A 17,135-nucleotide genomic window follows, 5' to 3' on the forward strand; every position below is an offset into this window, starting at 1 on the left:
GATCAATACACCCATGTCTCCTCCATCAAGTCCGACACCGAGCTCTACTCACTGTGAATCATCTTCTGCTACGCCCTCGAGGACCACACCTAGCTCTTCTGATGTGTCGTCTCCAGATACTCCACCACTCAGATATAGAAACTTGAATGACATTTATGATAGCACTCTAGCCCTGTTCGTTGGTGATCCACTCTCAGCAGATGTGGCACTTCAAGATGTTAACTGGAAGAAAGCAATGGAGGAAGAAATTATGGCGATCGAAAAGAACGAGACATGGGATTTGGTGGAACCTCAAGCTGGTAAGCATCCAATTCCTTTGAAATGGGTTTTTAAAAAAAGTTCAATGCGGATGGTAGTCTCCAAAAACATAAAGCAAGATTAGTTGCTTGTGGTTTTCGACAAGAACAGGGTGTAGATTTCAATGAAGCATTCTCACCGGTGGTAAGAATTGAGACAATAAGGTTAATTCTTGCATTAGCTGCACAACAACAATGGGAAGTTTACCAGTTCGATGTTAAGTCGGCATTCTTAAATGGGGACCTAAAAGAAGAAGTTTTTTTTCAACAACCCGAAGGATTTATTGTTCCTGGGCAAGAAGGGAAGATATATAGGTTGAAGAAGGCATTATATGGGCTTAAACAAGCTCCGCGTGCATGGTATAGCAAGATTGACAACTTCTTTCGCTTCAATGGTTTTTAGAAAAGTCCTAGTGAACCTACCATGTATTTCAGGAAGCAAGGTGATGCAGGGATCATGTTAGTCAGTCTCTATGTTGATGACATGATCTACACCGGGTCGTCTAAAGAGCTCATTTATCAATTTAAAATGGAGATGATGAAGACGTTTGAAATGACAGACCTTGGAAAGCTACATTATTTTCTTGGGATCGATATAAAGCAAACAAACACTGGTATTTTTATTGCTCAAGAAAAATATGTATCAGACATGCTAAAGGGTCTCAACATGGAGAATATTGAACCAGTCACAACTCCTATGAACACCAATGAAAAGATAACATGTGAAGATGCCACAGGAATGACAGATCCACAAAATTACAGGAGCATAGTTGGGAGGTTAATCTACCGCACTCACACAAGACCAGACATAAGTTTTGTAGTGGGAGTAGTCTCAAGATTCATGCACAAACCCACAAAACAACACTATGGAGCTGTCAAAAGAATTATTCGTTACTTAGCTAGTACCAAGCACTATGGTATCTGGTATTTGAACTCGAAAAGGTTTGTGCTAAAAGGATACAATGACAGTGATTGGGCGGGATCACAAGAAGACAAGAAGAGTACAATAGGGAATTGTTTCAGTACTGGGTCTGGAATAATTTCATGGCAGTCAAAGAAGCAAGCAACGGTAGCTTTATCATCAACTGAGGCGGAATATGTGGCGGTCACAATTACCGCATGTCAAGCTGTGTGGTTACGAAAACTTATCGGTGATCTTATGTAGGAACAAAGGGAACCAACTGTGATTTACTGTGACAGTCAATCAACAGTTGCCATGACAAGAAACCCAGTTATGCATGGGCGTACCAAGCATATTGAAATTAAGCACCACTACATTCGACACTTGGTGGCAGCAGGTGTAATATGGGTGGAGTTCTGTCCTACTGAAGAACAATTGGCCGACATGTTCACTCAGGCTCTTCCGCCTGCACGTTTTCAGCGTCTCTGAGCTTGTATTGGCATTGGAAGCTTTGAATCAAAGGGGGGTGTTGAAGACTAATTCAAAGTTAGTGAAATAAAGTGAAATAAGTGCTCTCGTGTGTGTGTGTCTTCATAACTATTGAAGTCTTTCATATTTCCTGCTTTTACTTTAGTCTTTTCATGTTTCCAGCATTTACTTTTTCAGTTGTAAGTGCTGCTATATATTGCAGCCTTCTGTTCTTTGTTTTTCACTGAATAATACACGAGAGCTTTTCAGCATTTTGCATTGTTCATTTGTTTTGAACCAACATGCACTAGGTAAAAACTTCTAATACATGTTGCTAATTATAAAAAAAAAGGTTATGTGAGAAGATACTAGTGAAGATAAAAGGACTATCTATAATGTATATGGTACATTTATATATGTATAATGCACATTTCATTTTATATTTTAATCTTTCAATTTTATATAATAGATCTTTACTTGCAACCCCTTTATTTTGTAAAATGATATTTTTCATCATTCTATTTTTTAAAATATCACCTCTCCACTCACAACAAGAAATAATGCCAATATGGATGACATTTTTAGCGATGCCGGACTCTTTTAGCAAAGACATCGGGCAAACGCGTCTTTTTATCGTCGCTAAAGGTCATCGACATCACATAAGGTGTCGTCACCAATGTATTTCCACCGGCGATCCAAGTGTTCCATAATAAAATTGGATCGTGACCACATGATTGTAGAATGATCCATCGGTTAGGACCGTATCTCATAGTAGTTGAGTGTGGGCGGGTCCCGTATCTCCTAGTTGCATGTTATGTGTATGGAATGTGGTAGTTTGGGGAGACTCACTAAGCTTCGTGGTTACAATTTATAATTTTGGTTTCAGGTACTTTCGATAGCAAGGGGAAAAGCTCGGGATGATTGCGGTGCATACACCATTTGCTAGCCTGAGATGTTTTTACTCTGGTATGTTAGACAGATATTTATGATATTATGAGATACATGATTTATGTTTTATATGATGTTTGGATGGTTATGGCTTTTATCAATGAATTAAAACGAAAATTTTGGACCGTATTTTTGGGATGTTTCAAGTGTTCTTTCGCGACATAGAGTCTCTTAGCTTGATTAAGTAAACTCTCGAAGTCACAAAGATTTCTATGTGATCCTTGAATGACAGAAATCAACATAGTTTTTCAATGAACTCATTCATCCAATCATATTTAACTACAACTTTAAAAGTTGTGTATTCTTATTTAGTAGTAGATCGTGTCATTATGTTTTGCTTGGACCTCATTCAAACTAAACTTACTCTTCACTCCACAATGAAGTCATAATCCAATTATAATTCATAATTATCTATATTTATTTAGAAATCAAAATCATATGTAGCTCTTTGCATTAAGATTTTATTCTAAAATAATGTTGGATTAGTGTCTAAGTCCATAACTATTTTGGTATGTACTTGACCCGGTGGTGCATGGTCCTTTTGGGTTGCCTTCACCAAAACAACTTGATAGGATGAATTATGGAGAGAGAGAGGATTAATTATGATTTATTAATATATTATGAAAATAATATATTAAAGGAGAAATCATAATGTTTAATTAATATTTTCAAAAATTAATAAGAATTAAGTTTGTGGCTAAAAGACATTAATTAAACTTAAGGGATTGGAACTGTCAATTGTGTGATAGTTGAATATTGAGCTAATGGACTCCATATTAGAGGGGTGGACGAATTCTATGGGGAAACCCATTAGAAATCGTCCTAGGCCTTTAACGAAGGAGTCAATGGGTTGCTTAGGGCTTAAGCATCCAAATTAGGGTTTCCTTGTTAGATAACCCTAATAGCCTCACTATTTAAAGAACCCTTGAGACTCAAAAACATGGTGAACTTGTTCCTTAGGGTTTCCACACATTTTGGGCAGCCTCCCCTCTCCTTATTCTTCATCCTCTTGCTCTTGGTGTTTGTAAGCCATTAGAGGAGTGACAATTGTGACTCTAAGCTTTCTAAAGTCATTGTAAGGAGGAATTGAGATTGTTATTGCTACATAACAATCAAAGGTAATTATCTAAACCCTAATTTCAGTTTATAATATGTTAGACCTAGATTGTAAGTCTTGGATACATTGCATGTACAATAGAGAAACCTAGATCCAAGCATTAGGGTTTGCATGAGCACATATGATGTTCTTATGGCTAAAACCCATCAGTGGTATCAGAGCCTAGATTGGTTTCTATTGTATTGATGCCTTGGTTATTTGTTCAAGCTTCAAAAATCGATTTTTGGCCCCCCTGTCTGATGAACTCGGCGAGTGCATAGAGGAACTCGGCGAGTTCGAGCGTCAGAAGGAGGCAATTTCGGGATTTCTTGCTGTTTTGCTTGAGGATACTTGCCTTAATTGTTTTGGGTCTTTAATATTCGAATTTTATGTTATATTTGAGTATATCCGTGATTAAACAAAAGATATTTACCAATTGATTAGATAATAACTTCCTTATATGATTAAAGATTGATTATTTGTATTAATTGGGTAACTTATCTTGCAAGAAATTGAAATTAGATCAAATATAGATAATTACAAAATTAATTGTTTAATTTCTATTATTTGTTATTTGATCCTTGTGTTGTGAAAAAGTTTCAATTGTGACCATGTATGTTTTATGGTTTAAATTTGAACTTAAAGGTTTTGTTTTGAAATTTAAATATTTGAAACCCTAATGTTTTGAAATGTCTCAAAACTTGCCCTCAAGTTTTGGAATTTAAAAGTTGATTAAAAGTTTAATTTAGAAATGTTAAATTCTAAAACCCTAGTATTGTTTTGAAAAGTTCATATCACACCCTTATGGTTTATTAATTAATTAAAGTGTATAATTATTAAATTAGATCACCTAGTATTTTAAAAGTGTAAAATACACCCTATACTGTATATATCATTAAAAGTCTAATATTATATATGTATGAGTAAAGTGTCAAGTCTTACCGTTAGTAGGCCTCATTCACGAAGCTAGTCTATAAGGGGTGTTTAAGGAAATTGCCTATAAATGGGGATTGAATGGGTATCCACTCTTACCCACCGCACTCTTGACTAGTGGAGGGTCGTTAGCCGAACGGGTAGGATAGGACATAAACCTTCCATTATAAGTATAATAAAGTACAAAAGTAACTAAATGTTTTTACAAATTCCCAATCTTAGTTACTCTAGGCAAAAGTGAATTGATGCAATTCCATGAAATTACACTTTGTACCCTTGCAAAGACGTTAGCGGAGCGTGTGTGGTTAACCGGCACACTAAATGGGTCTAAGCAAAGGTAGCAAAGGGTGACTCAATGTTTGTCATAGTTCGGTGGAGCGTGTGTGGTTAACCGGCACATCGAATAGGTGACTGTAACATGTGGGGGCACCATGTAAGTTTGCATGGTTATTCACACCCGCTTTGTGATCCTCGGCATCCCAGTCACAAACTAGAGGGGCATATCGAGATTTAAACATGCCATTGAAAAGTTCAATGAATCTCAAAGGATTTAGGAGTTTTCAAAGCATTTAAGACTTAATCTGTTTTTTGTTTTTCATGGTGGAAATTGATAAATCGTCATTTACCTACCTTCAAATATTCTACAACTAGATTACGACATCCATTTTCTAGGTTGTAGCGTATTGTGTTGGGTCATAGCCTTAATATCTCATTTGGGTGATTTATTAAGGACTCAATCAATCAACTAACTTGAATTTAATTTCTCATGTTTTTTAGATGTCAAAGTACGACAACTATAGTCTTCCCAAATCCCGTGGAACGAGTTTTTCACTTGAAGATGATATTCCACGATTCGATCGAGGAACACGAGATCATGCTTCACTTCCTCCACCTCCTCCAATTATTCTCCCTAACCCACAAGTTCGAAGGCTTGAAAATTTCAAGCTCACTCAAGCCCTTTTAGCAAGTAAACACGAAGAAGGAAATTCGGTGTGTGCACACGTCCTAGAGATGAAGTCACACATTGATAGGTTAAGAATGTTGGGATCCGTTGTCTGTGAGGAACTGGCTGTTGACTGGGTTCTTCAGTCGCTTCCTATCTCATATAGTGAGTTCGTAAGAGAGTACTATGTGTGTTGGATTAGGTGTCTAAGCCCATAACTATAATTGGTATGTACTTGAATTGATAGCAGCACAGTCCTTTTGGGTTGCCCTCAAACCTAGCAACCAGACAAGGAAATTATGAAAGGAGAGATATTAATTTATTATAAGATTAATAAATTAATATAAATGAATTTATTAATATGTTAAAAGATTAATATATTAATAAGAAATCATTTTGTTTAATTAATTGTTAGCCAGAAATTAATTAGAATTAATTTTGGGGTTAAAAGAATTAATTATAAGGTGCAGGGACTAGTTTGCAATTATCTAATAGTTGAGTGGAAGGCTCTAGAACCCCCTTGGATAAGGATGGACGAAATCTTTAGGGGAAACCCTAATAATTTCGTCCATAGGGGCTTGGATAAGGCCCTTGGGTTTGCTTAGGCCCTAAGCAAAGGATAACTAGGGTTTTCCCTAAACCCTAGATCCCTCAGCTATATAAGGAGCCTCCTGGTTCATGTTTTGGCCACTCTTTTCTCTTGAAGAAACCCTAAGGGCCGAAATTTTGCATACTCCCTCTCCCCTCTCTCCTCTACTTTCCTTCTTGCTAGTTTGGGTGTGATTCCATTAGAGGCATTACACTTGTGGTGCTAAGCTTCCAAGAAGATCAAGATCAAGATCAAGGGAATTATCAATTGTTTACTATAACAATTGAAAGGTATGTAATTACTAAACCCTAGTTTGTAAATTTCGATTATAGCCTCTCTCCTCTAGGGTTCTTGTTTTGCAATTCAAAGTTGTATGTTCAATAGATAAAACATAGATCCAAAGTAGGTTGCATGTGAACTTAGGAATTGTTTTCTAGTTTATTTGTTTTACCTAAAACCCATCAGTGGTATCAGAGCCATTGTTTGTTTTAAGTTGAATTGTTATAATTGTTGAATTGCAAATTAGGGTTTATAGCTATTAAACCCTAAAGGCCATTTTTTCGATTTTTAGGGTTGTGGATTAAAGGGTTTTTGAAAACCCTAGCCTCCAAAGAACCCTAATCGAAATTAGGGTTAGGGTTTTGAAAACCCTAGCCTCCTCCCTTGAAATTTCGAAATATGCTATAAAGATTAGGGTTTCTTTGTTTTGGATAATAGTTGCCTTATTGGATAATTGATAAAAATAAGGAAATTATCCTATCCCCATATTTTCGAAATCTAGAAGGGATATGGATGAGGATTAAATTAATTGTTTAATTTAATTAGATAATCCTTACAAGATTTAATAAATTAATTAAAAGTTAATTAATAGATAAATATTAAATCTAATTAATTGGTTTATTTAAATTTAAAATTTAATAGTTTAAATTTCGAAAATTTATATAAACCCTTGGAGTTTTAAAATGTTTTAAAACACACCTTATATATATTATAATTAAAAGTTAAATATTATATATGTATAAGAAAATGGTCAGTCAAATCGCTAGTATGCCTTATTCACGAAGCTAGTCTATAAGGGGGTATAAGGAAACTGTCTATAAAATGGTAGTTGAATGGGTGTCCACTCTCACCCACCGCTTCCTTGATTAGTGGAGGGTCGTTAGCATAACGGATTTGATAGGACAAATACTTCTCATTAAAAGTATAATGCTATTAAAGAAAGTACTAGAACATTATTTTTCAAAATCTTAACTCTAGTTACTTTAGGAAAAATGTGAAAAGTATGCTAATCCATGAAATTGCACATTATGCTTTATTGGTCGTTAGTGGAGCGTGTGTGGTTAACCGGCACACTAAAAGGCACTAATAAAGAGTAGTAATGGGTATCTTATAATTATCATTTTGATGGAGCGTGTGTGGTTTACCGGCACATCAATAGTTAAGGATAAAGACAATAAGGTTACCAAGCACATTTGCATGGTTATTCACATCTAGTTTGTGATCCTCGGTATCCCAGTCACAAATAGTAGAGCATAATCCGAGATTAAAACATGCCATTAAATAGTTTTAATGTATCTCAAAAGAATTAGGAATTTCACTTCGTTTATTTTGTCTAATGGTGGAATTGGTGAATCGTCATTCACCTACCTTTATGAGATTTGAACTTGGATCTCGGCATCCCATTTCTAAGTTGTAAATCGTCATAGTTGGGTTCTAACCTTGATATGGTATCTTTGGGTTATTATATTGAGGTGTCTTGGAATCTAACTAAAACTATCTTTCTTTTCAGATGTCTACTCCTGGAAACACTTCTGCTTCATCATCCTCCAGCCACAACTTCTCTCTACAAAACATCTTCTCCAAAGTCGTTATGGATGGCTCCAACTATAACGATTGGATGCGTAACATCAAGATGGCACTTAGATTCGAGGACAAAGAGTATGTCCTTGAAAAGGAGCTCAAAGAACTTGATGAGTCAAAAGCCACTCCCGAAGAGTATGTTGCCTACAAGAAACACTATGATGATGCTACCAAAGTGGCATGCATCATGGTTGCAACCATGTCCCCAGAATTGCAGAGGTACTATGAGGACTACTGGCCTTATGAGATGAACTTAAAGGTTTTGTTTTGAAATTTAAATATTTGAAACCCTAATGTTTTGAAATGTCTCAAAACTTGCCCTCAAGTTTTGGAATTTAAAAGTTGATTAAAAGTTTAATTTAGAAATGTTAAATTCTAAAACCCTAGTATTGTTTTGAAAAGTTCATATCACACCCTTATGGTTTATTAATTAATTAAAGTGTATAATTATTAAATTAGATCACCTAGTATTTTAAAAGTGTAAAATACACCCTATACTGTATATATCATTAAAAGTCTAATATTATATATGTATGAGTAAAGTGTCAAGTCTTACCGTTAGTAGGCCTCATTCACGAAGCTAGTCTATAAGGGGTGTTTAAGGAAATTGCCTATAAATGGGGATTGAATGGGTATCCACTCTTACCCACCGCACTCTTGACTAGTGGAGGGTCGTTAGCCGAACGGGTAGGATAGGACATAAACCTTCCATTATAAGTATAATAAAGTACAAAAGTAACTAAATGTTTTTACAAATTCCCAATCTTAGTTACTCTAGGCAAAAGTGAATTGATGCAATTCCATGAAATTACACTTTGTACCCTTGCAAAGACGTTAGCGGAGCGTGTGTGGTTAACCGGCACACTAAATGGGTCTAAGCAAAGGTAGCAAAGGGTGACTCAATGTTTGTCATAGTTCGGTGGAGCGTGTGTGGTTAACCGGCACATCGAATAGGTGACTGTAACATGTGGGGGCACCATGTAAGTTTGCATGGTTATTCACACCCGCTTTGTGATCCTCGGCATCCCAGTCACAAACTAGAGGGGCATATCGAGATTTAAACATGCCATTGAAAAGTTCAATGAATCTCAAAGGATTTAGGAGTTTTCAAAGCATTTAAGACTTAATCTGTTTTTTGTTTTTCATGGTGGAAATTGATAAATCGTCATTTACCTACCTTCAAATATTCTACAACTAGATTACGACATCCATTTTCTAGGTTGTAGCGTATTGTGTTGGGTCATAGCCTTAATATCTCATTTGGGTGATTTATTAAGGACTCAATCAATCAACTAACTTGAATTTAATTTCTCATGTTTTTTAGATGTCAAAGTACGACAACTATAGTCTTCCCAAATCCCGTGGAACGAGTTTTTCACTTGAAGATGATATTCCACGATTCGATCGAGGAACACGAGATCATGCTTCACTTCCTCCACCTCCTCCAATTATTCTCCCTAACCCACAAGTTCGAAGGCTTGAAAATTTCAAGCTCACTCAAGCCCTTTTAGCAAGTAAACACGAAGAAGGAAATTCGGTGTGTGCACACGTCCTAGAGATGAAGTCACACATTGATAGGTTAAGAATGTTGGGATCCGTTGTCTGTGAGGAGCTGGCTGTTGACTGGGTTCTTCAGTCGCTTCCTATCTCATATAGTGAGTTCGTAAGAGAGTACTATGTGTGTTGGATTAGGTGTCTAAGCCCATAACTATAATTGGTATGTACTTGAATTGATAGCAGCACAGTCCTTTTGGGTTGCCCTCAAACCTAGCAACCAGACAAGGAAATTATGAAAGGAGAGATATTAATTTATTATAAGATTAATAAATTAATATAAATGAATTTATTAATATGTTAAAAGATTAATATATTAATAAGAAATCATTTTGTTTAATTAATTGTTAGCCAGAAATTAATTAGAATTAATTTTGGGGTTAAAAGAATTAATTATAAGGTGCAGGGACTAGTTTGCAATTATCTAATAGTTGAGTGGAAGGCTCTAGAACCCCCTTGGATAAGGATGGACGAAATCTTTAGGGGAAACCCTAATAATTTCGTCCATAGGGGCTTGGATAAGGCCCTTGGGTTTGCTTAGGCCCTAAGCAAAGGATAACTAGGGTTTTCCCTAAACCCTAGATCCCTCAGCTATATAAGGAGCCTCCTGGTTCATGTTTTGGCCACTCTTTTCTCTTGAAGAAACCCTAAGGGCCGAAATTTTGCATACTCCCTCTCCCCTCTCTCCTCTACTTTCCTTCTTGCTAGTTTGGGTGTGATTCCATTAGAGGCATTACACTTGTGGTGCTAAGCTTCCAAGAAGATCAAGATCAAGATCAAGGGAATTATCAATTGTTTACTATAACAATTGAAAGGTATGTAATTACTAAACCCTAGTTTGTAAATTTCGATTATAGCCTCTCTCCTCTAGGGTTCTTGTTTTGCAATTCAAAGTTGTATGTTCAATAGATAAAACATAGATCCAAAGTAGGTTGCATGTGAACTTAGGAATTGTTTTCTAGTTTATTTGTTTTACCTAAAACCCATCAGTGGTATCAGAGCCATTGTTTGTTTTAAGTTGAATTGTTATAATTGTTGAATTGCAAATTAGGGTTTATAGCTATTAAACCCTAAAGGCCATTTTTTCGATTTTTAGGGTTGTGGATTAAAGGGTTTTTGAAAACCCTAGCCTCCAAAGAACCCTAATCGAAATTAGGGTTAGGGTTTTGAAAACCCTAGCCTCCTCCCTTGAAATTTCGAAATATGCTATAAAGATTAGGGTTTCTTTGTTTTGGATAATAGTTGCCTTATTGGATAATTGATAAAAATAAGGAAATTATCCTATCCCCATATTTTCGAAATCTAGAAGGGATATGGATGAGGATTAAATTAATTGTTTAATTTAATTAGATAATCCTTACAAGATTTAATAAATTAATTAAAAGTTAATTAATAGATAAATATTAAATCTAATTAATTGGTTTATTTAAATTTAAAATTTAATAGTTTAAATTTCGAAAATTTATATAAACCCTTGGAGTTTTAAAATGTTTTAAAACACACCTTATATATATTATAATTAAAAGTTAAATATTATATATGTATAAGAAAATGGTCAGTCAAATCGCTAGTATGCCTTATTCACGAAGCTAGTCTATAAGGGGGTATAAGGAAACTGTCTATAAAATGGTAGTTGAATGGGTGTCCACTCTCACCCACCGCTTCCTTGATTAGTGGAGGGTCGTTAGCATAACGGATTTGATAGGACAAATACTTCTCATTAAAAGTATAATGCTATTAAAGAAAGTACTAGAACATTATTTTTCAAAATCTTAACTCTAGTTACTTTAGGAAAAATGTGAAAAGTATGCTAATCCATGAAATTGCACATTATGCTTTATTGGTCGTTAGTGGAGCGTGTGTGGTTAACCGGCACACTAAAAGGCACTAATAAAGAGTAGTAATGGGTATCTTATAATTATCATTTTGATGGAGCGTGTGTGGTTTACCGGCACATCAATAGTTAAGGATAAAGACAATAAGGTTACCAAGCACATTTGCATGGTTATTCACATCTAGTTTGTGATCCTCGGTATCCCAGTCACAAATAGTAGAGCATAATCCGAGATTAAAACATGCCATTAAATAGTTTTAATGTATCTCAAAAGAATTAGGAATTTCACTTCGTTTATTTTGTCTAATGGTGGAATTGGTGAATCGTCATTCACCTACCTTTATGAGATTTGAACTTGGATCTCGGCATCCCATTTCTAAGTTGTAAATCGTCATAGTTGGGTTCTAACCTTGATATGGTATCTTTGGGTTATTATATTGAGGTGTCTTGGAATCTAACTAAAACTATCTTTCTTTTCAGATGTCTACTCCTGGAAACACTTCTGCTTCATCATCCTCCAGCCACAACTTCTCTCTACAAAACATCTTCTCCAAAGTCGTTATGGATGGCTCCAACTATAACGATTGGATGCGTAACATCAAGATGGCACTTAGATTCGAGGACAAAGAGTATGTCCTTGAAAAGGAGCTCAAAGAACTTGATGAGTCAAAAGCCACTCCCGAAGAGTATGTTGCCTACAAGAAACACTATGATGATGCTACCAAAGTGGCATGCATCATGGTTGCAACCATGTCCCCAGAATTGCAGAGGTACTATGAGGACTACTGGCCTTATGAGATGAACTTAAAGGTTTTGTTTTGAAATTTAAATATTTGAAACCCTAATGTTTTGAAATGTCTCAAAACTTGCCCTCAAGTTTTGGAATTTAAAAGTTGATTAAAAGTTTAATTTAGAAATGTTAAATTCTAAAACCCTAGTATTGTTTTGAAAAGTTCATATCACACCCTTATGGTTTATTAATTAATTAAAGTGTATAATTATTAAATTAGATCACCTAGTATTTTAAAAGTGTAAAATACACCCTATACTGTATATATCATTAAAAGTCTAATATTATATATGTATGAGTAAAGTGTCAAGTCTTACCGTTAGTAGGCCTCATTCACGAAGCTAGTCTATAAGGGGTGTTTAAGGAAATTGCCTATAAATGGGGATTGAATGGGTATCCACTCTTACCCACCGCACTCTTGACTAGTGGAGGGTCGTTAGCCGAACGGGTAGGATAGGACATAAACCTTCCATTATAAGTATAATAAAGTACAAAAGTAACTAAATGTTTTTACAAATTCCCAATCTTAGTTACTCTAGGCAAAAGTGAATTGATGCAATTCCATGAAATTACACTTTGTACCCTTGCAAAGACGTTAGCGGAGCGTGTGTGGTTAACCGGCACACTAAATGGGTCTAAGCAAAGGTAGCAAAGGGTGACTCAATGTTTGTCATAGTTCGGTGGAGCGTGTGTGGTTAACCGGCACATCGAATAGGTGACTGTAACATGTGGGGGCACCATGTAAGTTTGCATGGTTATTCACACCCGCTTTGTGATCCTCGGCATCCCAGTCACAAACTAGAGGGGCATATCGAGATTTAAACATGCCATTGAAAAGTTCAATGAATCTCAAAGGATTTAGGAGTTTTCAAAGCATTTAAGACTTAATCTGTTTTTTGTTTTTCATGGTGGAAATTGATAAATCGTCATTTACCTACCTTCAAATATTCTACAACTAGATTACGACATCCATTTTCTAGGTTGTAGCGTATTGTGTTGGGTCATAGCCTTAATATCTCATTTGGGTGATTTATTAAGGACTCAATCAATCAACTAACTTGAATTTAATTTCTCATGTTTTTTAGATGTCAAAGTACGACAACTATAGTCTTCCCAAATCCCGTGGAACGAGTTTTTCACTTGAAGATGATATTCCACGATTCGATCGAGGAACACGAGATCATGCTTCACTTCCTCCACCTCCTCCAATTATTCTCCCTAACCCACAAGTTCGAAGGCTTGAAAATTTCAAGCTCACTCAAGCCCTTTTAGCAAGTAAACACGAAGAAGGAAATTCGGTGTGTGCACACGTCCTAGAGATGAAGTCACACATTGATAGGTTAAGAATGTTGGGATCCGTTGTCTGTGAGGAGCTGGCTGTTGACTGGGTTCTTCAGTCGCTTCCTATCTCATATAGTGAGTTCGTAAGAGAGTACTATGTGTGTTGGATTAGGTGTCTAAGCCCATAACTATAATTGGTATGTACTTGAATTGATAGCAGCACAGTCCTTTTGGGTTGCCCTCAAACCTAGCAACCAGACAAGGAAATTATGAAAGGAGAGATATTAATTTATTATAAGATTAATAAATTAATATAAATGAATTTATTAATATGTTAAAAGATTAATATATTAATAAGAAATCATTTTGTTTAATTAATTGTTAGCCAGAAATTAATTAGAATTAATTTTGGGGTTAAAAGAATTAATTATAAGGTGCAGGGACTAGTTTGCAATTATCTAATAGTTGAGTGGAAGGCTCTAGAACCCCCTTGGATAAGGATGGACGAAATCTTTAGGGGAAACCCTAATAATTTCGTCCATAGGGGCTTGGATAAGGCCCTTGGGTTTGCTTAGGCCCTAAGCAAAGGATAACTAGGGTTTTCCCTAAACCCTAGATCCCTCAGCTATATAAGGAGCCTCCTGGTTCATGTTTTGGCCACTCTTTTCTCTTGAAGAAACCCTAAGGGCCGAAATTTTGCATACTCCCTCTCCCCTCTCTCCTCTACTTTCCTTCTTGCTAGTTTGGGTGTGATTCCATTAGAGGCATTACACTTGTGGTGCTAAGCTTCCAAGAAGATCAAGATCAAGATCAAGGGAATTATCAATTGTTTACTATAACAATTGAAAGGTATGTAATTACTAAACCCTAGTTTGTAAATTTCGATTATAGCCTCTCTCCTCTAGGGTTCTTTTTTTGCAATTCAAAGTTGTATGTTCAATAGATAAAACATAGATCCAAAGTAGGTTGCATGTGAACTTAGGAATTGTTTTCTAGTTTATTTGTTTTACCTAAAACCCATCAGTGGTATCAGAGCCATTGTTTGTATTAAGTTGAATTGTTATAATTGTTGAATTGCAAATTAGGGTTTATAGCTATTAAACCCTAAAGGCCATTTTTTCGATTTTTAGGGTTGTGGATTAAAGGGTTTTTGAAAACCCTAGCCTCCAAAGAACCCTAATCGAAATTAGGGTTAGGGTTTTGAAAATCCTAGCCTCCTCCCTTGAAAATTTCGAAATATGCTATAAATATTAGGGTTTCTTTGTTTTGGATAATAGTTGCCTTATTGGATAATTGAGAAAAATAAGGAAATTATCCTATCCCCATATTTTCGAAATCTAGAAGGGATATGGATGAGGATTAAATTAATTGTTTAATTTAATTAGATAATCCTTACAAGATTTAATAAATTAATTAAAAGTTAATTAATAGATAAATATTAAATCTAATTAATTGGTTTATTTAAATTTAAAATTTAATAGTTTAAATTTCGAAAATTTATATAAACCCTTGGAGTTTTAAAATGTTTTAAAACACACCTTATATATATTATAATTAAAAGTTAAATATTATATATGTATAAGAAAATGGTCAGTCAAATCGCTAGTATGCCTTATTCACGAAGCTAGTCTATAAGGGGGTATAAGGAAACTGTCTATAAAATGGTAGTTGAATGGGTGTCCACTCTCACCCACCGCTTCCTTGATTAGTGGAGGGTCGTTAGCATAACGGATTTGATAGGACAAATACTTCTCATTAAAAGTATAATGCTATTAAAGAAAGTACTAGAACATTATTTTTCAAAATCTTAACTCTAGTTACTTTAGGAAAAATGTGAAAAGTATGCTAATCCATGAAATTGCACATTATGCTTTATTGGTCGTTAGTGGAGCGTGTGTGGTTAACCGGCACACTAAAAGGCACTAATAAAGAGTAGTAATGGGTATCTTATAATTATCATTTTGATGGAGCGTGTGTGGTTTACCGGCACATCAATAGTTAAGGATAAAGACAATAAGGTTACCAAGCACATTTGCATGGTTATTCACATCTAGTTTGTGATCCTCGGTATCCCAGTCACAAATAGTAGAGCATAATCCGAGATTAAAACATGCCATTAAATAGTTTTAATGTATCTCAAAAGAATTAGGAATTTCACTTCGTTTATTTTGTCTAATGGTGGAATTGGTGAATCGTCATTCACCTACCTTTATGAGATTTGAACTTGGATCTCCGCATCCCATTTCTAAGTTGTAAATCGTCATAGTTGGGTTCTAACCTTGATATGGTATCTTTGGGTTATTATATTGAGGTGTCTTGGAATCTAACTAAAACTATCTTTCTTTTCAGATGTCTACTCCTAGAAACACTTCTGCTTCATCATCCTCCAGCCACAACTTCTCTCTACAAAACATCTTCTCCAAAGTCGTTATGGATGGCTCCAACTATAACGATTGGATGCGTAACATCAAGATGGCACTTAGATTCGAGGACAAAGAGTATGTCCTTGAAAAGGAGCTCAAAGAACTTGATGAGTCAAAAGCCACTCCCGAAGAGTATGTTGCCTACAAGAAACACTATGATGATGCTACCAAAGTGGCATGCATCATGGTTGCAACCATGTCCCCAGAATTGCAGAGGTACTATGAGGACTACTGGCCTTATGAGATGAACAAGTACCTTATGGAAAAGTACCATAAGCGAGCTCGTCAAGAAAAGTTGAGGTAGTCAAGTCACTCATGGCTTGCAAGATGAAAGAGGGGGAATCGGTTGTATCTCATGTGAAAAGAATGCAACGCTACATAGAGCGTTTGGTCAAGCTCAACATTCACTTCTATGAGGAATTGGCCATTGACATGGTCTTGAACTCGTTGCCTGATTGTTATGGTCAGTTTATCTTAACTTACCATTTGAACAACACTGAGCAGACTTTGGCCCAATTGCACAACTTGTTGCAGACAACTGAGGCAGGGATGAAGGGTAAAAGTATACCCTCCACACCTACAAGTTCCCCTGTCTTGGCCATTGGACAGGGAAAGGGGAAGAAGAGGAAAGGTCCTCCTAAGCAAAATTGGAAGAGCAAGGCTCAAGCTGTGTCATCTAGTAATGGCCCGAAGGCTAAGCCCAATGGTTCCACTCCCCATGTTTCTGATCCAAAAGATGCCATTTGCTTTTACTGCAATCAAAAGGGGCATTGGAAGAGATCTTGCCCACAATATCTGCAAGATATCAAGGATGGCAAAGTGAAGCCATCCTCGGCAGGTATTTACACTATTTCTGCTAATAACTCATTATCTTCTCGTTCATGGGTCCTTGATACAAGATGTGGTTTTCATATCTGTTCTGATTTGCAGGGGCTAAAGGAAAGTGAGGAGATAGAGCATGGGAGGATAAACTTGATCATGGGTTACAGAAAGTCTTCACCAGTGACCAAGATCGGAGTTTATCAACTATTGCTTAGTAATGATGTTAGATTAGACTTAATAAATTGTTGCTATTCGTCTGAGATGACGAGAAACATTATTTCATTTCATGCATTGTTCAGACAAGGTTTTAAATATTCTTTTAATGATTTGAATGGTTCAATTTCTGTTTATAAGAATGGTGTTTTTGTGTTTGAAGCTTTACCTTGTGATGGTGTGT

General features: G+C 35.8%; 1 protein-coding gene across 1 annotated transcript; it reads left to right on the forward strand.

The window, feature by feature from the left end:
- Positions 1 to 720: 720 nt before the first annotated feature.
- On the forward strand, positions 721 to 1,461 carry LOC111914243 (secreted RxLR effector protein 161-like). Its single transcript, XM_023910017.2, has one exon. The coding sequence runs from the start codon at positions 721 to 723 to the stop codon at positions 1,459 to 1,461; it is 741 nt and encodes a 246-aa protein (XP_023765785.2).
- The last annotated feature ends 15,674 nt before the right edge of the window (positions 1,462 to 17,135 follow it).

This window comes from Lactuca sativa, chromosome 8, assembly GCF_002870075.4.
Source record: "Lactuca sativa cultivar Salinas chromosome 8, Lsat_Salinas_v11, whole genome shotgun sequence".
Classification (NCBI taxonomy): domain Eukaryota; kingdom Viridiplantae; phylum Streptophyta; class Magnoliopsida; order Asterales; family Asteraceae; genus Lactuca; species Lactuca sativa.